Below are 24296 nucleotides of genomic sequence, written 5' to 3' on the forward strand. Positions count from 1 at the left end.
ATCAATAAAACTAAAGCAGTGGTCGGTGATGCAAGATGTTCTACTATAATTTCTCATGTAACTCTGTGCATAATAGTCATTAAACAGTATTGACAATACACTACTGCAACATAAATTGCAAATATACCCGCATATGTGTAACTCGCATAACAAGAAACTTCAATACATGAACTTCAGTTTATTTGTTTTCTGCATAAGAAAAAAGGAGAACCAACACAAAATGAAGGTACAAGTGAGGGGAAAACAAGCTTAATCAATAATCTAATTTCATAACAAGACTGCCACCATTATTGTTCAATATTCATATCAATGACATCTCTTAAGTCTGAGATGCCATCAAAACGGTTATGAATCAATAATAATCAAAAGTGATGAAAGTACTGAAAAATAGTAAGTAGTACAGTTATAACAAGTGATAATCAAGTGTCAATGGAAAAGTGAAAAGATAATATAAAAGCATTTCTCCATACTCTACCAATATACTCTGAACAGTGCAACACTGTGTGATCCCACGTCCTGCAGCACTGCACTACAAACAACCCAGTCCATTTTCAGTTCATATGAGCTACAACTCGACACTAAGTTTAACAAAAAAAAAACACCTTGCATTTGCTGGGATATCGTGAAAAAAAAAACTGAAACGTTTCAATGAACTTCAAGTGTTCCAAGTTGAGTTGTCTGAAATGCATTTATCTGTAGCTCATGCTTAAACCCCGGACAAGCTCAAAGTGCCAAGGCATGGGAGCTCCTTTGCGGCTTGCATTATGAACACTTCCAATCAAGATTGCTATTTGGTTTCTTTACTGAGACAAAGCAAGAGAAAGAATAACTTTGGAATATCATTTTCTTAATATAGTTCATTAAAAAATCTTTTTTAGTTTTGCATTTTGTTAAAGTATTAATAGTATCAATAATAATAATATACAAAATAAACCAAAAAGGAAAAATCGTCTTTAGTATTTCACGTCCTTCAAATTGCACCTCCTGTTGCCCTGATGAAAAGTTTCCCGGTCCACTAAAACACCCTGTCTTCTCTCCAGGTGGTTTGTAAGGAAAATATTATGTTGCAACACAAAATGCTCCATGAAAGAACAAGAAAAAAAAAAAAAAATGACAACTCTCTCCCATAACTCAAAAATGCTTTTAGCATAAATAAATGACTTTTGTGTTTCGTTCATAAAGATAAGCTGGAGTTAGTCCCTAAAAATTCAAACCAAACAGTTTATCCAGAGGGTAAAAGGAATATAATTTCGATGTTCCCACAAATCCATATAAAATTGTGTTAAGTACAGACTTGACTTTGGCTTCGTGCACAGCGGCTGGGTCTGATCCATTTTTTGTCTGTGTTTAACGATGTGCAATGCAAACCCTTTAAAAATAACATTAAAAGCTGATTAATACTTCATTATAGTTTGACATACAGTAAGATTTCACCATACAACAAAACTTTATTTTGCGGAACACGAAAACCTTAAAAAAAAAAAAGTTTGAGATTTAAAAAGGGTCAAAGTGCTGTTTGATGACCATCTGACATCTTTCAACGAGAGCTCAGCTGATGGCTATAGGATTGTCATGATGGTTGCTTAAAAATCATCCTTATTTAATGCATCTGAATCCAAAAAAACTCTCCCAAACTCTCCATAATCCAGACTGCGCACTATTTCTGCCTTTCCATTTCATTGCCATCAACTGTTAGCATAGTCTAGACATTTGTGTCAACTGAGCCAGAAGGAAAACCTCTCTTTACAGAATAAATTTCTTTGAATTAACAAGACAAATGGAGATAAATCAGCTTAGAAACGACTCTTCTATATAGGCTTTAAAACAGGATAAATCAGTACCACAAACATAATTGACAACCCAGAGCACTTTGGTTGAGTTTTTGGGTGCTTCATTACCATAGATTCTCCCAATTAAACAAAGTGTTTTGTGTAAATGTGAGTAGAATATTACTCAACTTAATAAGAGTCTAAACCGAGATGAAATCGTGAAAGACGGACCATAATCACACAAGCATTAGCATGTCCATGATTATCATTTCAGTAGATTATTCATAGTAAAATGATGCTGTGGCAATAGGTCATTAAAAGGAGCCCTGTAAGCAAAGACTCTGTATAATAAGAATGTCTCGCTGATATCCAAGGAGAGAGGGCAAAGATGGCCAGAGTCATCTGGGCCACTCCGATTTTCGAGCCTCAGGAGAAGATTAGCTTAAAACACCAGCACCCATCTTCTGTCTATTGAAAGCCAACAAGTCTGGTGGGTCCGCAGAGTACACCAGCTTAACTTTATTGTTTTAGCTGGAGCTGCTAGCTGGTGATGGAGTAGAGGACTGGCTGATAACACCGACAGACCCCGTACCAGATCCATTGCTGACCATTGATGCTTGTAGACCAAAGTTAGTGGTTCTCAGAGTGGCAAGATGTCTAGCCGAGAAGACATGATCACGTGCTGCGGCCCTGGATTCAAATTCAGCTCCACAGGCATCGCACTTGCCTATCAGAGTCTCACGGACTGCTGTCTGACCGATGTTGTATGATGGAGCGGGATCCACAACTGTCAGCTGTACAGGTTTGGGCAGGATGGGACGGTTGGCTCGAAGAGCATTGTACTGTAGGTAGCTACCAGAGCTGACATCGATCTTCTTAGAAGGGTCAGTGGGATTAGGAGACTGAGTGGAAAGGTAAGGAGAGAGATCAGTTTCATTCCATTAAAGAAAGTGCAAAAATTTAAGCAATGTAATTGAAAAGGGAGTCATTCTATTTGTAATATCCTAACAGTTGCTACTGGTTTCAAGTAAACCACCCAGCCTTCCAGGAGGTGGCGGAAATGTTCACCTGATTCCAGGCATTCATCTAAAATGGTCTTGCTATTACAGCTGCTATGATTTTACGACTTTACGGTTGAGCAGAGCACTTAAAAAACGTTCAATGAGTCAATTGTACTTGTTTGCTGATACATTTAGGTACTTTATTACATGTTGAATTGACAATGCACTGGCAGTGTATTGAATTTACCCAACCAGATTAAATTATCTCCTTTTGTGTGGAAGAATGTAAATGGAGACAAATGAACATGGAAGGCACACAGGTTTGAAATTGCAGAGCGGTAAGAAAATTACAAATTTTATTTCCGGATTTTCATTTAAGCGGTATCAACTACAGTGTACACCAAGCAACTCCTGTTCTTAAAATAGTTTTTTTCCAAATAAGAAAAAGTATTTTTTTGCAACGTTAAATTAATTTTATTTGTAATTATTTTACCTCATTTTGTCTTCTGCACAACATATATAGTTGTTCATATGTAAGATCACTGCCCTACAGAGTTTAGCTCCTACCCCAATTAAACACCAGAATCACTTTAATAAAACACTAAAATTAAAACTTCAGACATGAAATCGGAGATAAAAACAGAGCAACTTTACAATATTACAACAAAATGTCCTTACCATTTTCTCTTGCTGTAGCCTCCAGCGTTTCTCCTTGGCACGAGTATTTTGGAACCATATCTGCACAACCTTTAGTGGAAGCCCAAGCTCTGTTCCAACTGCCTCACACTCCAATGCATTAGGATGAGCACACGTCTCATAGCAGGACTGCAGGATGGACAGCTGAAGACTGGTTAGGTGGGTTCGAGGTCGTCTTGGGGTGGAGTTCTGCTGCATGTAACTTATTTCTTTTTGGCTTTGACTAGGGGATGCCGTAACCGTTAGAGGGGATGGCGTAGTGGGGGTGGTAGTGGGTGTAGGCCGCTGTGAGCTGAGGCCTAACTGTTCTCTTGAGAGGGTGTTTATTTTGAATGGACCTTTCTGAGGCCAATATTTGAGCCCATTTTGTTTCTGAGAAGCCAAGGCAGCAGGCTTGATAATTGGCGTAGTGGTCAATTTTGGCACCATAAGGTTTGTAGCTCCAGACTCGAGCCCTCCCTGGTAATGGTCATCCTCTTCATCAGTATGTTCAGACTCTGCTTGTACCTCTTCAACCTTCCTTTTTGGAGCAGATCGAGATGTAGGAATTCCACTGACAAGCAAAGGAACTGCAACTGGGGTAGCCACTGTCTTAGGGGCTATTTTAACCATTGTAATGGGAGCTACTTCTGTTTTGATCTTTTGAATTAATGGACTCGTAGACACCACAGTGAATGAAGTAGTCTGATTTGGTCTACTTGGACCTTGAGGGGGAGCTTTCAGGGGTTCCTTGACCTCTTTCAACTTCTCAATCTTTGGAAGAATATTTCCAGTTTGAGGTTTTGCAGAGGTCCAGCCAGTAGAGGGACTGGGGTTGGATTTAGGAGGGGTTGAAAATATTGGCTTTGAGAGTGGCCAGGTGAACTTGATTAGTGGTTTTCCAACAGCTGCCAAAGTGCCATCACTAATAAAACGGACCTCTCCCTTTCGCTCCCTAGCCCGCATATTCTGGAACCAGATTTGAACCACTTTCTTTGGAAGGTTCACCCACTCAGATATTTGTTCAAATTCATGTTTTCCTGGGTTTGGATCTTTGAAATAACATCCATAGAGAATATCAAGTTGGTCAGCATGGATGATGGTCCGGGAGCGTCTCATGTCCCTGAACCTTCTGACTTTTGGCCTCTTTTGATCCAGCTCTTTTTCTCGTTCCTTCTCTTTTTCCCTTTCGATGAGTGATGTGTTAACTTTTTCTGCTGCCCTCATGTACACAGTGCTAGTCTTAGCCAAATTATTGCGATTTGTTAAAGTACTGTTAGCGGAAGATGGGATAGCTATGGCAGCATCTGGCTTCACCTGAACAACAATGAGACCTCCATCTGTAGGAACACCAACGGTGGTTGGTCTTAATCCCAGACCATCAAGCAAATGACTTTTCTGTATAGAGTTCCTGTTAGCGGTGGAGACAGATGATATTGTAGAGCTGTGGTTTTTCCCCATGCTCAGGTCTAAAGCAGACTCACAATCATTACCATTGGATAAGAACGAGTGTGTGGTTGAAGGTGCATTAAGAGGGTCTGAAAGTGCTGATACTGGTCGAGTAACTGTATGAGCGTTTGAAAAGGCTATTTTAGCCCGATCTCCTTCAGAAACTCCAACCCCAATAACTGATGAAGGAAGTGACAGTACATATGGACTGTATAACTGGGTAGAAAGTGGAGCTAACGACAAGGAAATGGGCAGTGACTGCAAGATGCTAGCTGGAACACCCTGTTGATCGACTGTGATTGAAAGAGGGGTAGGTGGGTCTGCTTGTGCCTCTAACTGCAGATCAAGATCTAAATCTTGCTTCTCCTGCTTGATCTCCACCTCTTCCTTGGCAATCTCACTTTTTCTCCTTTTCTTTTTCACACTCTGTTCATCATCATATTCGTCCTCTGCATCTGAGAGGAAGACTGTTGTAGAGCGAAGAACCTTTCCACCACCACTTGACCTTTCAGCAGTTGGCTCTACCTGTGAAGACTGTTTGATTGGGCTACCTGACTCTTCTCTCATAGAGCTGCTCTGACTTTCTTCATCAGTCACAATAACTGATGTGTAGAACTCTTCATTTTCAGAGTCAGAAGTCAGCAACAATTCTCTTGGACTTCCCTTACCAATCCTGTGTCTCTCCCCACTACCTGATAGGTCAATGGCATGACTACCTGTTGCTGATGGGCTGTGTCCATCTTCACTCTCATCTATCATTAAATTACCTTCTTCTTCCTCCATACTTAAGTCTCTTTCATCATGGAAGGAGTCTAATCTGTCCCTATCTTTGGATTGCCAGGCATCTAAAAACCACTTTCGTACCTCTTCTCCACTTAGCCCTACCTCCCTGCCTAGGGCTTCGCAGTCTTCCCGCTGAGGACTAGATGTTTCAGCATCATCTCGAGACTCTAAGAACGCCCAAAGAACCTGAGACTGAAACTCAGTGAGCACAGGTCGTCCCGAAGACAAGAGTAAATGATCTTTAGCACTTCTGTGGCCTGCAAATCGTAAGGCAAAATTAGTGTTACGAAAGGTACAGTTAGCAGTGCCAGAGCTGTTAATGTTGTGTGAATGTCTGAGACTTTGATTAGGATCTAAAACACATGACAATGGACTACTATGCTGAAAAATTGGGGTAACTAACGATTTAGTTACTTTAGAGTTTGCATCTTCCCCCTCACACAAATTTTCATAATTTCCTTCGACATCCATTTCATTCTCTTCATGCTCTTTTTCATCAGTTGTGCCATCGCCCATCATGTTCTCACTTTGCAATTGTGTATTCTCACTTTTAAAACACAAATCTTTTTTTACCCCGTCAATTTTCCAGTCCTCTTCAGATCTTAGTGACATTAGCTGATCGCAAGGCTCAACTTTTATGGATTGTACTCCCATGTCTTTACTCTTTTCTGCCATCTTGGTGGCCTCCTCTAAACTCATTTTAGTGGTAGGGAGGCCAAATGCAGCCCACTGACTTTGTAAGCCACTGAGTCTTTGAGCCAAGAGAGCCTGTTGTGCCGCACTGAGACCAAGAACTGGCACTGCCTGCTGCAAAAGTTGCTTTGGAGAATCTTGATTCTGGCCCTGGATTTGCCCATTCAACACCAGAGGCATGAGCATCTGAGGCTGGGGTATAAGCTGTGGGGTAGCTGCCCCTGGAGTTGCAGATGTTCCAGTTGTGAATAGAGGAGGAAGAATGGAGTGTGGGAGAGAATTTGGGCTGGAAGTCAGAAGAGTGAGAATCGCAGACATTGCTTGTGCAGAGGCCACTGGAGAAGAAAGTAATGAGGGAGCTAACTGAGGCTGCACCTGCTCTCCATCTTTGGTAGTTACTGCTGTTGCAGTCGTGTTTGCTTGGGTGACACAGTTGCTGGTGGAGGTAACTAACTGTGCGGTGCATCCAACAGTGGTTGCAGCCAAGCTGGTACCCACGGTTCCAGTTCCTGTATTTGCAGTGGAACTAGGAGTAGCATTCCCAGCACTCCTGCTGCGACTCTGGTGCAACACAGATTTTAAATGACTTTCCAGGGTAATGGCATGATTGTAGGAGACACGACAGACGGCACACTGGTATGGTTTGGTGGAGACGTAAGGTCGAGACAGGAAAGGGATTGAATCACTGTCTTTTACCGTCCCGGTTCTCATTCTCTGAATATGGGTGGTTGAATTATAATGCACACTCAAAGCCGTTCTAGTTGGAAATGACTCCAAACATGCATTACACTTGAATGGACGGTTATCACATTCAGAAGCTACGCTGTTTTTGCAGACAGATCTGCCATTGCTTACAGATGCATCTGAAGTTTTTATAGTTTGCTCCCCATTGTCCTGATCTGACTCCAGGTCCCCCATGTCAATTTCCTCATTTCTCCCCCCCTCAATTTCTTCATCCAGCTCTTTTTCCTCAGAAGAACCACATTTGTCACCTGCATCTGTAGATTCATTCTCATTTTGGAAAGCCAGTGTGGGGGAATTTCTGTTCTCTGAATTCAGCTGAGATGTGTCATCTGATAAATTGAGAAATAAAAATCAAATATTAGTTTGTCTTTAAAGATGCTTATGTTTTTTTTTTTTTTTTTTTTTTTTTAATGCAACATTTTAATGCAATTACAGCAGTTTTCTAAATTGCTTTGTGAAAAAAATAAGTTATTAAACCACCTTAAGATTTATTATTAAACACATTCAGTCATTCAAAATGTACAGGCATATAAATATAATCCATTTCTGTAGGTAAATTACAATTAAAAGTATACAAATGTAATTATAGACCAGGTTTAAAATCACTCAGATTATGTATCTAAATTAAATCCTGACTTAAAAACTAATAGTAAAGAGTAAATAATTCACTACAATTCAATCTCTGAAGGTCTGAAGCTCAACCATTGGAGAAAAAGAAACACTAGCTTGGATCATGAGCACCTTTCATAACAAACATTACAGCCTTGATGTCCACTGACTTTTCACATAAAACGGAAAATTATCATTTTTACTCTCGCTTTGCTGGTTACAAACTTGTTTAAGTTTCTTTTGTTGAACACAAGATAAAATATTTTAAAGAAAGCTGAAAACCTGTAATAATTTACCTCCCTGTTTTTGTGTTTCCTTCTATGGATGTCGGTGGTTTTAGATTTTCAGCTTTCTTCAAAATATCTTTAGTGTTCAACAGAAAAAAAAGAAACAGGTTTGGAACAAGTGAAAGGCGAGTAAATAGTGAATACATTTTCATTTTTGGGTGAAATAGCCCTAAGGAGTTTGCAGAAACTACAGAAATGCATGAGAAGTGCAACATGCTGTATTCCACTGGTCGCTATCTGTGCAGTCTTTATTAGAAACATTTTTCACTAATGTAATTTCTAAAAATTGATCAATCAACATAGTAATGTTTAACCTTTTAAGGCACAATGTGTTTTTTTTTACATGCATTTTTTATTTCTCTTTGCTATTTGGGCTTTTTGGAACCTAATTAGAATAAAAATCTATTTAAAAAAGTATCATCTTTTGATATGATGTACTTTTAGAGAAAAAATATGTCCATATATGTGGTCTCACGATCCAAATTTACATAAAACAATTTTTTTTAAATGCATATTTAACATAGAATTTTTTTTAACTTGCTGTGACTATCAGAGAGTAAAAACAACATTCTTTTCCCTTTTTGGACAGTTAAAAATAGGGTTTGGGACATTGCAGGATGACACTGTTTGTCTGTAACAAAACATAAAACATTCAAAGTATTTTAAATAGCCACCTGAGAGCTAAAATGTGCTGTCCACGTATGTAGACACTCAAGTCCTAGGAGTTTAAGGAAAAATTTATTAGCCAAAGATTAGCCAACGTACCGCTGAATCCTAAAATATTTTTTCAACAAAAGTAGTTAATTCAGCATAGTGATGCCTCCATTCAATTAACATCAATTTAAACAATGAACTGAATCTGGTATTTTCTATTTCTGTGCATTTCCACTGGCATGCTGGGAGCACAGCGTAGCGAGCGTTTTAAGTTCATACATATGAAAGTTGAGCGCAAACACCCACGTAATGCATTATGGGATTGAAAGTGGCATAGAGAAAACGTTGAGAGCAGTCAAGAACATCAGAAAGGTCTGGCATTTCTTGACTATGCAAATGTCAAGTGAAAAATGCCAGATGGCAACCAATCACTGTGAGAAGTAGGCAAGGCAAGATGTTGACGTATGTTTCAGAGTGTTTGTGGAAGTGGATTACTGAGCTGAAATCACTTACATGAAGGCTACTCTGAGATTGTATTCCTTTCACACTTTCAGTTTACACAAACATCTTGAATCATGCATGCATTGATCATTTCTTGCATGTGTGATAAACGTGTGAACATGCTGTTCATCTCCACCTGAGTAACAGGCATGCTCAGCCTTTAATATGACATGCTTCAAAGCAGTAGCGTTGCCAGCTGCACTGAATGCAGATTTGATTATGTAGTGGAAATGTACCATTAGGGATAAATTTATAATGTGCGAAGCTAGGACTACTCCACAACCTGGACTGAGAATCAGTGACGTACTGTAGATCAGTGGTCCCCCCCAGCCCCCGGGCCGGTACCGGTCCGCAGATCAATTTGTGCCGGTCCACACAAACCATTATTTCCGATTTATTTTTTATTAGAGTCTGAATGATCTTTTATTTTAAAAATCTTTTATTTAAAAAAGTATTCTCTCGGTTACATCTCGTCCCAAAATTTAACCCACAACTCAGAATGAGTAAGAAACACATCTTGGGAAAGTTTTCTTCCAAAGGTGAAAAGACCCAGTAAACAAACTGCCAAGGAATGGATCCGCAACCCATTTGTCGACAAATAATGTGAATCCAGCATGTCTGTCCAAGAAAATCAACTGCTGTACATCGCAAATGACGGAGGCCATAGGGGCCGTTCACACATGTCTTTTCCGCATGCAAGTTCATTATTTCCAATGGAGACACATGGCTTGCGCGGATATTGCGTCTTACAGGCGCACCCAGCCAAAAACATTTTAACTTTTCAGAATGCCGCAAGCACACTGCGAGTCATGTGACAAAAACTGTCCAATCAACTTCATACTTTGTATAGATTATACACATTTCAGTAGACCAATTGTATCAGACAAACACAGAACACCCAAACTTTTTTTTGTCATCCTCTGAGAAAACGGTTGATGGTCGCCTAGCAATCTACGTACACCTACTCCTACAATTTTCAAGCATTGACCAGTTTGCGGTGATAAAAAATGTGTGCACTGCTGTAGATAATCAAAACTCACCTGTATGATTTGGGGATTTGGAGTCTTCATCTTCAGCAATGGAAGGGCGTTTAGGAGCAGCCTTATGAAATGAGGAAAACAACTTACTTAAATGCATGGTCTAGGTTTGCAACTGTCAAGATGCAAACAATGCCATTACTTTCCTTAATGTATAGAGGCTGCACAATCAAAATGTACATAAAACTACATGCAAAATAAGGACTCTGACTTTGAAAATATACTCACAATAGTCAGTAACTTATCAAGGCAGGCTGGGAGGACACTGTGTTTGTCCGAAAGGTGATGAGAGAGATTCTCACGGTCTGGATGACTTTCTTGGCATAATGGGCATAACCACATCGAGCCCTTGTTACTGGCACCTCCCAGTGTTTCTTCTGGCTCCTCCTGAAACAATAAATAAATAAATAAATAAATATTACTCAAGCTAACAAAAAATTTTTAAAAAAATAAGTTTGTTATAGCTGTTATAGTTAAGAGCTTTTTTTCCAAGTCTCATGCAGCATACTGTGCATAGTTAAAAGTGCATAAAATAAACATTACCCAAAGCTAGTTTTCAAGGGATAGTTTAACCCAAAATGTAAATTGTCATAATGTATTCATATTCAACTTGATTTAAACAGTGTCTTTCTTCTGCTGAACATAAAATATAATGTAGAATGACGGAAACCAGTAGCCATGACAATATATTTTTTCCTACCATGGATGTCAAAGGCACCTGGATTTCAAACATTCTTCACAATAGGATCTTTTTAGTTAAACAGAAAAAAAAACTACAATATTTTAAACCACTTAAGGGCAATTAAATATTCATTTTTGGGGCAATCTATTCCTAGTTAGCTCACCAAAATTTTTTTTTATTTGGATTGTCATTGTTATTTCATGTAATATCTTTAGAAACCAAAACAAAAATACTGCATTTGAAGCAAAACATTACTCATAACAGTGTACACATTAATGTCTAGAGATAAACAACTCTTCAGATCATAAAATAAATTAATCTTTTTAGAATAGCAAAAATAGACTCATTTTGATTAATTGGCTTTGATGCAAGAAAACATTTAGGAACCAGAACACACTAAAAACCTTCATTGAGACATACTGCATCACCAAACTATGCCCTTCATCTAATAGAGCAAATTAGCAATGTCTGACTCTTTCTTTATATAGGCCATACAATCTGCACTTACAACACTTGTGCAACACAACAAACCTAATTCAGTTCTGTTCTTACTGCTAGACAACAAACACAGATACTAAATAATGCAGTTAAATAGACAATCACTTTATTTCTCAAATCCCGTGTTAAATCAAAACTGATAACACCCAAAATAATGCATCCATTAATCAGTTCTGCAATAACTAGGCTATTAAACGTCAGAGGAGGCCTAAATGTTGACCTTGACTAGTCTTACAATATGCTGATGTGAGTAAAATCATAGTGTGCGTCTGAAAACATGTTGCCTTTAGTGAATTAAGTGACACGGGCTGTAAATAACAGATAATGGGCGCAAATCCCCTGGGATGTTAATGACAGTAACGTCTCTTCAAAACAATAACCCAAATAAATATCACAACAAAGATCTTCGCTGACATCTAAACCGCTTAATTTTAAACATATAACGCAAAAGAAGTCAAAATATACCGTGTTTAGCTTCCTTTTTGCATGCCACTGTCAAGTAACGAACAGACATCAAATGCCAACAGTGCTACAATGCCACGCCAATTAGCTTCCCTGCTAGACTGAAAACATGCACTGAATCCTCAACACAAGTACTATTAACTTCTCCCAAAAAGTCAAAGGCAGACGAACCCATACGCCGCGGGACACCGCCGTTCGACAGCGAGCTCATATGGCCGCCATAACTCTTGATGATTTCGTTAATTAACCCACAGCCTAATTAGCAAGACCCGTGTGCTGTTGAATCAATTGGAAACGGAGAGCTTTAGCCTGCCTCGCTAACACACACATATACATGCACGCACACACTCGCTCTCTCACTCCAGCGTAATCATGACAAATACCCCATTAAAGTGCATCGCACTGCAGTCTGCTGTCCTAATTACCCCCTTTTCCAACTTTGATCGTTGCAAAACGACCGATTTTTTACTTAAAGGGTGATGTTAAAACAAAAGAAGCCGTTTTCTCATAAACATTCGTGGCACTTCACATGGCTAACGCAGCTAACAACACACTCAACAAATTGGTCAACTAATTATGTATCGCGTATCAAGCCTCACATCGCCCACAAACTTCTCAAAGACAGCGAATTTAATCCGCGACTGTACATTAAACACTACAGCCATCGGCACGTCCGAGATGATGCATCCCAATTCTGCTTTTCTGCACTAATTGAATTGTGTAAATAGGCTTTCGGCTCTCAGATGTAAAACCTCGGGCTTGATTAGTTCCTCGCCCCCCTGATTGTGGCCTGTTGGCCGGGCATTGAGACATTCCCCGCCCGCCGCCCGCTCCACAGCGGAAATTGCGGCCTACATCGACTAAGCTATTTAATTAATGAATTTGGGTCGCTTCCCACAGATGTGTTAAAAAACAAGCCGTTTCGCCGTCCCCATTCGGCGTTAAGCAACCCCGATACATAGCGTTTCGCCTTCCGAGTTCGCCACTCACTATTTATTGTAGTTATTGAGCATCATAACTGTGTTTTAATAATTGCAGAACGCAGTAATTAGCGACGGATGAAGCGCATTGCTGCTCGAAAAGAGCGACGTGCAAACAAACGAGCAACGAAAGGGGGTGGCGGGGCCAAAATGAGAGACCGAGGCAGAAAAAGTTTGGATTTTAACACTCGAATTGCAACTAAATATTCGCTGTGAAATGCCATGCATCAAATGATCTATCGTGCTCGGGACGCGATCAGATCCGCATCGCGCCCTCGATCGCAACTTCTTGATCAATTCCTCGTCAACATCGTTTAATTAACTCTAAAGCAATTAGCTAAGGCTTTTACCTGCATGGTTGGGACTCCAGCTCACGCTTCCTCTCGCTCTTTAAAACTGAAAAGTTTTCTCTCTCTCTCCCTCCCTCGCTTGCTCGCTCACTCACTCACTCACTCACTCCGTCCTCCCTCTCTCTCGCATTGCTCTCCTCTAGTAAACACACGACAGCTCCCCCAAAAGCTGACTGCTCACTCTCTCCAAGAATGCTTCTCTGCCCACTAACGCTTCATTTAATGATTCAACACACCTAAAAGCATGTTGGAACAGTGTTGTTATAGTATCCTCAATTAAGTGATTAAAAATAGTCAAAAAAGGTGCAAGTTTAAAAAATAAACAAGGCATTTAAAAGGAATGTTTAAAATATACAAATAATAAATAAATTCTATTAATGTTATGTTATGGTGGATATTCAATAAGCAAACAATAAATGTAATTGGACAAATAAAAAAGCAATATATAAAAATGGTTGTTCCTGGCAGTAATGGCAATGTGCTTATTAAAGTTATTGTACAAAAGCTGACTTGTTATTAAATCACTACAAATGTGTCACTACAAAGTCATGAATAGTTAATTTCTTTACATTTTTACATATTTTTTTAAGATAAACATGCACGGAGAGAGAGAGAGAGAGAGAGAGAGAGAGAGAGAGAGATGATTCCGAGTCTGTTAAATGCACAGTTTAATCTGATTTATCACTTTATTTATTTTATATTTATAGTATTTATTTATTTATTTATTTATTTGTGTTTTTATTTAATAATAATAATAATAATAATAATAATAATAATAATAATAATAATTATTATTATTATTATTATTATTATTATTATTATTATTATTGGGCATCACAGTGGCACAGTGGGTAGCACAATCGCCTCACAGCAAGAAAGTTGCTGGTTTTTGAGCCCCATCTGGGTCAGTTGGCATTTCTGTGTGGAGTTTGCATGTTCTCCCAATGTTCGCGTGGGTTTCCTCCGGGTGGTCCGGTTTACCCCATAAGTCCAGAAACATGTGGTATAGGTGAATTGGGTAAGCTAAATTGGCTGTATGTGTGGGTGAGTGTGTATGGATGATTCCCAGTGATGGGTTGCAGCTGGAAGGGCATCCGCTGTGTGAAACAAATGCTGGATTAGTTGGCAGTTCATTTCGCTGTGGCGATCCCTGATTATTATATAAAGGGACTAAGCTGAAAATAAAATAAATGAATGAATTATTATTATTATTATTATACAATATATTATTATTATACTATATATTATAATTATATACTACTTTTTACTGTTTTTACTATGTTTTAAATATATATGTATGTTTTTTGAAATGTAAACCTTATAAATGCTTTGTCAATACATTTGTAACATTTGTCATGTCAATAAAGCAATTATTGAATTGAATTGAACTGAATTGAATTCCCAGTCTCTGTATTTAAAATTGAAAGTTTCTTTGTATCTTTGTTTTATTGTTTAAGTAACGGATGTCGACATTTAGAGCGTTGTTTGTTTGTTTGTTTGTTTTTTGCACAAAATTAAAACCGATGTCATAAAAATGAAAGAATTTGTTATGAACACCAATTGTCATTTTCTGAATATGTTTTTTTGATGACACCCGTACCAATCATTTGAGTATTTTTTCTTTTAAGTCATTGCTCAATATTTTATTTAATATTCTAATTTTATTCCATTAATATTTGATGAATTTCTGAACTATTTACACTGCAAACGGAAATTTCTGTAATTTGATATGAATGCTGGTAAGCATGCATGCTTTTTCTGCTTTGCAAATACAAAATCAATTATATGAATGTACATTAAAACAATATACATAGTTACTTGTTATGCAAAGCATCTGATACAACATCATATATTATATGCAATACGTAATATGTAGTTCTCCATTCTTTATATATTATTATTTTATTTCATTTTTTTTCGTCAGGAAGGAGTTTTTTTTAAATACTTTTTTATTGTTTGAATACTTGAAAAACATTAACAACAAATGTCATCAATCAAACAACAACAATCCAGGGTTTTCAGTCATTTAGTCCAAGACAAGTGCCAAGTCCTTCATCAAAGTCTTTGTTCTTATTGCTTTTAAGTTTGTTGATCCCTCAATAGACTCAAAATACATTTTTATTTCAATTTGAAATTCAGAGAAAAAAAAATTACACTTACAAAACTTGCTTTTGTGAATATGACATTTGGCCAACAAAAAAACAAGGTTTATAAAATAAGTATTATTTTCCTTTTCACATACATGGAGACCAAATATAACATTCTTACATGTAAATTCAGAATCTTCTTTTACATAACCTTTTATAAAATCAAGAATATCACACCAAAATGTCATTGAATGAGGATTTTATCAGGAAATACTTTTTTATTTTATTTTTTTACATTTATTGTATAACAGAAAGATACATTTGGTACACATAATTTACAATAATAATCATTAGATTATTTAAAAAATCTTTTATAAAAGATAAACAATAGAAAAAAACAACAGAAATCAAACAAAAATTAGAGAGCTATCAATTGGTCATCTGATCTGAGGATAGAAGAAACTAAGAGTGAAGAGGGCATTCGTCAGGAAGTACTACGTTATATGTGTTGCGCTCATAGGTTGCGCTACGCGTAGATATTAGGCTGCCCCGAAAATTTGCCTGACTAGAAAGACTGCTGAGGACCCCGATTCGCCGTCTGCCATCATTACACTGATTGATCGGTAAGGTTTGTACCGTCTGTTTGGTATTTTGTTGTCATTTTGTCGGAATGACTGTTACACTCGTGTTTTATCTGCAGTTGTAGTTACAGTATAATTACCACCGTCTGAAGAAAACCATTTGTAAACCTGTCACCGGGTTTTTCTCTTATCTTTCTTAAAACATAATGAGCTTCATACAGAGGCTAATGTTACTATCTATTGCTTTACCTTTTTTTTTTAGATTTTATACCTTTACTTATTTATTCATTGATAAATAAAACACTTTACAAAGTACTTTGCTGAATTATTATTGTTCAATTTGTTCTGTACTGCAGAAAGTCACTGGTTTACATGGGAGTTTTTAATTGTTTCTTGGTGTTTTTTATATCTCAGTACAAAAATGACTGTAGAAGTGGAAAGAAAATTCGTGTGTGATGCAGAAATTATGAGGAAACTACAGGATATTGGAGGTGTGTTTTAAATATTTTGATAATCCAAAATCATTTTAAGTAGTTTACACGTAAATAATAATTCATATTTAAAGAAATGTGTTGTCCACAGTAGCCCTGAGCATAGGTATTGTTAGCTATACTGGCCATTTTTTTTTAAAATCATGTGTTTATTCATTTGAATTTGGTTTGATTTAAAAAAAATATATTTGCTGAATGTAACATTATTTAAAGTTTTAAAATGTTATGGATTTTGCCAAGTAAAAGTAATAAAACATATATGTGTGTGTAGTAGTGTTTGTTTTGACATTATTTAAGCATGTGTAGTCAGTGTGTATATTTCTTAGATAAATTTACACATGCATGCATATATTTATAAAAATGTTTATTTATATTTAGATACAAATGATATATAAATATCTAACAAAATTGTTTTGTATAATTTTGTTTCTATGTATGTGTGTGTGTATAACATATACATAATAAAGATTCAGCTGAAGTCAGAATTATTAGCCCCCCTGTTTATTTTTTTTCTCAATTTTTGTTAAACGGAGAAAATATTTTTTTCAACACATTTCTAAACATAATAGTTTTAATAACTCATTTCTAATAACTGATTTATTTTATCTTTGCCATGATGACAGTAAATAATATTTTACTACTAGATATTTTTCAAGAAACTTCTATAGACCTTTTTGAGGGATGTAAACAAAAACAATGGTCCCAATGTATTTCCTGTTTTACATTTTAATTTTTATAGCTTCAGAGAATCCAAAAAGAGCCATATATTGATAAATAATGTTATGATAGCTGTTTTAACATGAAGTTATGATTGAATTGCCTCTTGTTACAGTTATGAAATAGTTTGATAACAAGCAGGAAATGTTCATGGGCCAAAGACATGACCACATTGAAATGGTCTATACTGCTTAAAGTGACATTTAAAGGCTTAACTAGGTTAATAAGGTTAACTAGGCAGGTTAGGGTAATTAGGCAAGTTATTGTATAACGATGGTTTGTTCTGTAGACCAGTGTTTCCCAACCCTGTTCCTGAAGGCACACCAACAGTCCACATTTTCAACCTCTCCCTAATCAAACACACCTGAATCATCTTATCATAACATCAGAAGAGACTCCAAAACCTGAAGTTAATGGGTCAGATAATGGAGACATCCAAAATATGTACTGTTGGTGTGCCTCCAGGAACAGGGTTGGGAAACACTGCTGTAGACTATCGAAAAAATATAGTTTAAAGGGGCTAATAATTTTGACCTTAAAATGTTTTTTAAAAAATTAAAAACTGATTTTTTTTCTAGCCGAAATCAAACAAATAAGACTTTCTCCAGAAGGAAAAATATTATCAGACACACTGTAAATATATGTAAAGGCTCCAAATGAAATATTTTTATTTAAAAGTTTTAATGTACCTAAAAATATGTAGTAGATCTAATATATTAAATTAAATAAAAATAGAGAATTGTCAAAAAAAATTTTCTTTCATGTTTTTTTTTTTAAGATAATTATTTTGTCCAGGGCGCCATTTATTAAATGTAAAAAAAAAGTATTAAAATTGTAAATAGCTGCACATTGTATGTAGTTTCAAAGGAAATGATTACTCCAGTCATTATTGCTTTTATTACTATTGCCATTAATAATAATAATATTAATAATTAATATTAGAGTGATTTCTGAAGGATCACGTGAGCAAAAAAATCTTTAAAATCACTGGAATAAATGGTTAAATTAAATTAACTACTTTTGAACAGTTATTTATAGGACAATAACATTTCACAATTTTACACTTTGTACTGTATTTTTGATTAAATAAATGCAGCCTTGGTGAGCAGGAGAACCGGTAATATACAAGAATATTTGACCGGTAATATACAAGAATGTGTATTAACTAGACATTAATTACTTACTTACTAATTCATTCATTCATTCATTCATTCATTCATTCATTCATTCATTCATTCATGCATGTGTTCATTCTTGCATTAATCATTCCACAGAATCCTGAATATGCAAGAAAAAGTACAGTGGTTTTCCACTTCATGTGTTTCTCACTATATTTTCCTGTCTCTCCACAGCCGAATGCGTTGGTGAGCGAGAGTTTGGAGACCAGTACTTTGACTCTCCAGATTTCCTCCTTACGCTGAAGGATTTCTGGCTGAGATGCAGAGACGGACAGTGGGAATTGAAAAGCCCTGCAGTTTCAGAAGCTCCATCTGAGATGCTCTGCACTCGATACAGAGAGATAACCAGCCTACCTGTGATTGAATCAGAAGTCAGCAAGATTATCAGAGAATCAAACTCCTCACAAAGGAAACAAATTGACCAAACTGAGGACACGCCGATCTGTTCGGCAGGAGACACAAAGTGGCTGAACGAGCTCGGTTTGGTGTGTTTTGCTGAGTTCAGGACTCAACGTTGCTCTTATGTGCTGGAGAGGGAGGACGGAGCGGTGCGGGTGGATCTGGACCGGGCTGATTTCGGTTATTGTGTGGGGGAGATTGAGGTGTTGGTGCCTGAAGGAGGAGACATGAATGCAGCTCTGCAGAGTATTACAAGCATTGCTGAACAGCTGGGTGAGAATGTGTGCGCGTTAGTGTGTGAATGCGGTCAGAGTGATTGATCATTGTTGGTTTAGTATTTAATTTATCTATAAATATATTTAAATACATATATGTATATTAATTTTGATTTAATTTATTTATATATATATATATATATATATATATATATATATATATATATATATATATATATATATATATATATATATATATATATATATATACTAAATAGTCAGAATTATTAGCCCCCCCTGTTTCTGTTTAACAAAGAGAAGATTTTTTTTTTCAACACATTTTAATAACTCATTTCTAATAACTGATTTATTTTATCTTTGCCATGATGACAGTAAATAATATTTGACTAGATATTTTTCAAGATATTTTTATACAGCTTAAAGTGATATTTAAAGGCTTAACTAGGTTAATTAGGTTAACTAGGCAGGTTAGGGTAATTAGGCAAGTTGGCATTGTATAACAATGGTTTGTTCCGTATACTATCGAAAAAAAAAAAATTAGCTTAAAGGGGCTAGTAAGTTTGTCCTTAAAATGGTGTTTAAAAAATTAAAAACTGCTTTTATTCTAGCCGAAATAAAAGAAATAAGACTTTCTCCAGAAGAAAAAATATTATCAGACATACTGTGTGTGCGTGTGTTTTTTTAGTAATGGTATACTGTTTTTTAATCATTTTTATTGACCATTTTAACCAATGTTTTTAGTGTTATATTTATTTTTGTGGTAGATTTAATAATAGGATTTAGTATTTTACTCATTTTAATTAGTCATTTTATTAAGTATTATATTATATTATATTATATTATATTATATTATATTATATTATATTATATTATATATTTACTATTATTATATATTTACTATTATTATATATTTACTGTTAATAATTGTATTAGGTCTATATCAAGTTCTTTGAAAATATTAATACATTTATTCAACATTTATTTAAAGAAAAATGTTTTTGTGTTCTTATTTCAGTTAACTAATAATAAATCAAGCTGATTATTTAGTTTAATTTGCAGCTTCATTTGATTTAACACTTGTTTAAGTTTTTTATTTAAGAAAGTATTTTACAGTACTGTAAGAATACTCAAAAATGTCTCTGTCAATGTTTTCAAACTATTATATTTGACTTACCAAAGTCACACAAGTGCCAATTTCACATCTGTCACTACAAGGCTTTTCCCTCATAAAAAAAAAAGGGGGGGGGGGGGGGGCATTGGGGAGTTTAATTCACAGAATTTCTACAAAGTATATTGTATACTGTAAGCTTGCTAACTGTTTTGGTCGCATTCATAATGCAGGATTATTTTCCTCATTTAAAATATTTACACATTGATATTCTTCTGATCCCATAAAGTTAGTTGTTTTGGAAAATAAAAACAGATGTTTCAATATGTTGACACTTTTATGTGAATTAATAAATGACCATAAATGAGTGGATAAAACTCTTCATTTATCATTTTTATCTCAAGTAAAAAACTTTAATGTGTTTAACATTTAGCTAATAGAAGTAAAGAAAAATAATGTTGAATGAACCTCTTTTTACGTCCCCTTAAATATGATTTGTAATGTATTTTTGTTGTGTTTTTCCACAGGTTTGAACTCGGAGAAGAAAGTAAAGGGGAAAATGGATGTTTTCCTTCAAAGAAATCGACCAGATCATTACAACACACTTCTTAATGCTCATATTTTATGAGGTATCACTATTGTAACATATGATTGGAAGTTTTTAACTGATTAAGTTATGGAAACTTGCACTAATGCTCATATTTTCATGAGCAAGTAATATCTGTTAATATCATGTATGGTTTAATAATAACAAAGTTGCTCTTATCTTGTCAAGGGGAAATACACATAAAAACAGGTAAAAAAAAGGTAAAGTTTGTGACATGATGTTTTTAGTTATATAAAGCAGATATCTGACATGATTTGTTTTTGGCAATTTTTTGAGAGGATATTTTTATGCTTCTGTTACATCACTGTGATGTATTGATGTTTGTTTGTCTAACTATTCTAGTTCATCTTACTTTATTTTAAACAATATAAAATCTCACAGAAGCTCCTTATTGAGTCTGCAGTCTAAATATGGACTTGCTTTCAAGAGCCATTTGATTTGATTACATTATGAATTGCAAGCTTTTTCTAAAATACTGTTTAAATATCCATAGGAAACATTGTTTAATTAAATATGCAGTGATTTGCATAAATTTCTAGCACAAAATGTAGTTGGGTTCAAAATTCGTGTTTAATATTTTTCAGGTTTTTACAGAAGGTTATTGTTTATTTATTTATTTGTTTGTAGTTAGCGTTTAACAAGACCATATATAGTAGGTATACAATACAACATAGGAAAAATTACAGACTGTCTTAGTTTTCTTATTTTCCCACTATCCCCTCAAAATAAAATGAATAAAATTTATGAATTAAAAACAAACGGTCACACTTTATTTTGATGTTCCATTTGTTGAATTTAAGTTACATTGCATCTACAAGCCAACTTCTATTTAGATTATACAAAGTGATTATACAAAGATTATACAATTCTAATTAGATTATAAGTAGACTGTTAGGTTGGGGTTAGGGTTAGTGTAAGTTGACATGTACTTGCAAATTTCTAATAGTCAGTTCAATGTCTGTTGAAGGAGCAGTATCAACAGATATTAAGCAGTCTACTAATACTCAAATGGACCATCAAAATAAAGTGTTACCAAACAAACATATCCTCTGAGAGAAAAATAAATAAATAAATAAATATAATAAAAATAAATTAAAATAGCTTTTTTTTTTGTTAATACATTTCTTTTCAGTTTTATAGAATAAATATGTTATAATCAAGCAATTTAATGCTGGAGTTGAAATTTATGACTAGTTGCAGAAAGAAAACACATTTTTAGTAAACTGCCTTTTAAAATATGTTTTGTAACTGAACTCTAAAAAGGAAAAAGTGAATTTGCATAAGACCAAAATAAGGAAAATATTTTCACCATTCACAACTACATGTAGCTTCTTGCATTATTTTTTAAATATTAGCTGTGAAAATGTTAAATTAAGGTTAAAAAAAAAGTATTTTATGAAAATATGAAATATAACAGATTGTTTGATATTAATTTAGCAACTCTCAGCACTGACCAGAGCAGAATGTCTTTGGGATGCAGTGTTTGTTCAGCAGAGAGCGCTGTTCACTTTCTCTTTAGCTGTTCTCTCAGTCATCCTGCAGAGGGCGCTGTGTTCATGAAAAACTATTCACAAGATCATTAATACATTAGATCCGCTTTCACACCAACTGCTGAAACCAATTAGAAATTATTGGAATAATCTTTATTCATCACTATGATGAGTTATGATGAGTCAGTTATTTCAGTAGTGTGTATCATTATGTGGTGGATGCACATTTTAATTCAGAAATGTTCATGTATATATTGTTAATATTTAATTTTAATAAGAACTAAAATATAATGTTGAAAAAACAAATAATAAAAATGTAAGCTTAATAGTATTTCATATTTAATTACAAAAAATGTTTTTTTACATAATAGTTATAAATATTCAGTTTAATATAAAAATAGTACCCAAGACAAGTAATTGAAATGTTTAAATATTAATTGATGGATACAGTTGTTCTTTAACATCATTTGTTTGATTTTTAGTAAGTACTAAAATTATAGAAAATTATACAATGAATTTAAATTATGCAATGATATGATACAGAAAATATGACAAAACATTTTATATACATACTTGTGTGTGTGTGTGTATATATATATTAGTTAAAGTCATAATTATTAGCCATACCACAACCCACCCAACCGCCCGTCTTTTTTAAATATTTCATTCAATTTTTTAAAAAATATTTTAAGGTCAAAATTATTAGCCCCTTTAAGCTATATTTAATTTCAAGTCTACAGAACAAACCATCGTTATACAATAACTTGCCTAATTACCCTAACCTGCCTAGTTAACCTAATTAACCTAGTTAAGCCTTTAAATGTCACTTTAAGCTGTATACAACTGTCTTTAAAAATATCTAGTAAAATATTATTTACTCTCATCATGGCGAAGATAAAAGAAATCAGTTGTTAGAAATTAGTTATTAAAACTATTATGTTTAGAAATGTGTTGAAGAAGTCTTCTATCCCTTAAACAGAAATTGGGGAAAAAATAAACGGGACGGGGGCTATTAATTCAGGGGGCTAATAATTCTGACTTCAACTGTATGCATGTGTATATATATATATATATATAAAATGTAATACAAATTATGAAAATAATGTATTATTTGTCATAAACAATGTATTTATTATATGTAGAAATATTTATTGTTTTATATTATAATTTTTTGTGCCTCATATTATAATTATGATATATCATAATTGTAAATTAAATACTACACAAAATTAATCTTTATTTGCATTATTTTGTTATATTTATAGGAAATGACATGTATTAATATATCAATGTTTAAAAAAATGAAATGTTCAAATATTGTTTTTATACTGATTTTAACACTTAAATGTTTTTTTTTTTAAACTTTTTAAACATTACAATATTAATAAATGTCATTTGCTATAAATATAACAAAATAATGCAAATAAAGACAAATTTTGTGTAGAATTTCATTTAGAATTATTCATTCATTCATTTTCTTTTCGGCTTAGTCCCTTTATTAATCTGGGGTCGTCACAGCGGAATAAACCGCAAACTTATCCAGCATATGTTTTACGCAGCGGATGCCCTTTCAGCTGCAACCCATCTCTGGGAAACATCCATACACACTCATACACTACAGACAATTTAGCATACCCAATTCACCTGTACCGCATGTCTTTGGACTGTGGGGGAAACTGGAGCACCCGGAGGAAACCCATGCAAACGCAGAGAGAACATGCAAACTCCACACAGAAACACCAACTGACCCAGCCGAGGCTCGAACTGGCAACCTTCTTACTGTGAGGCGACACCACTACCTACTGTGCTACTGCATCGCCCATTTAGAATCATGATATATAATAATTATAATTGACATATAAATAATTATAATATGGTATGATAATAGTATTCATAAAAATGTAAAAATTAAACAAAAAAGTAAATCAGCATCCAGACAAGCTAAACCAAATGTGCAATTATTCTCTTAATGCATGCTACCATTATTAACAACAACAACAAACACAAAATATGCTGTAGGTAAATACAATTTTTCTGAATATATTTTATATTTATTACATTATTTACTATTTAATTACAAATATTAAAATAAGTAAAATATCGCCCAGTCCATTCAGCTAATCTCTGGGTCTGGCAGGAGTACTTTTAGCTTAGCTTAGCATAAGTCATTGAATCAGATTAGACCATTAGCATCTCATTTAAAAAAAGGTATTTCCATAATTTTTCCA

The 24296-nt window shown here is 34.8% G+C and overlaps 2 protein-coding genes across 4 annotated transcripts; one reads left to right on the plus strand and one right to left on the minus strand.

Annotated features, from left to right (window-relative positions):
* Positions 1-163: 163 nt before the first annotated feature.
* Positions 164-13277, minus strand: zfhx2 (zinc finger homeobox 2). 2 transcript variants are annotated; one of them, XM_056450236.1, is made up of 5 exons: positions 13175-13277; positions 10431-10589; positions 10206-10266; positions 3449-7443; positions 164-2671 (listed from the first exon to the last, which is right to left on the minus strand). In XM_056450236.1, the coding sequence occupies exons 1-5, from the start codon at positions 13178-13180 to the stop codon at positions 2297-2299; spliced, it is 4596 nt and encodes a 1531-aa protein (XP_056306211.1). In that variant the 5' UTR covers positions 13181-13277; the 3' UTR covers positions 164-2296. The 2 variants fall into 2 exon arrangements, with proteins under 2 accessions (XP_056306211.1, XP_056306212.1); XM_056450237.1 differs by lacking the exon at positions 13175-13277 and adding an exon at positions 12835-12856.
* A 2548-nt stretch (positions 13278-15825) lies between these two features.
* thtpa (thiamine triphosphatase) lies at positions 15826-20826 on the plus strand. Of its 2 annotated transcripts, none has more exons than XM_056450699.1 (4): positions 15826-15884; positions 16257-16333; positions 18403-18900; positions 20499-20826. In XM_056450699.1, exons 2-4 carry the CDS (start codon positions 16264-16266, stop codon positions 20597-20599), a joined length of 669 nt encoding a protein of 222 aa, XP_056306674.1. In that variant the 5' UTR covers positions 15826-15884; positions 16257-16263; the 3' UTR covers positions 20600-20826. The 2 variants fall into 2 exon arrangements, with proteins under 2 accessions (XP_056306674.1, XP_056306673.1); XM_056450698.1 differs by having other exon boundaries at positions 15844-15889.
* The last annotated feature ends 3470 nt before the right edge of the window (positions 20827-24296 follow it).

The sequence above is a fragment of the Danio aesculapii genome, chromosome 24 (genome assembly GCF_903798145.1).
Source record: "Danio aesculapii chromosome 24, fDanAes4.1, whole genome shotgun sequence".
Lineage (NCBI taxonomy): Eukaryota > Metazoa > Chordata > Actinopteri > Cypriniformes > Danionidae > Danio > Danio aesculapii.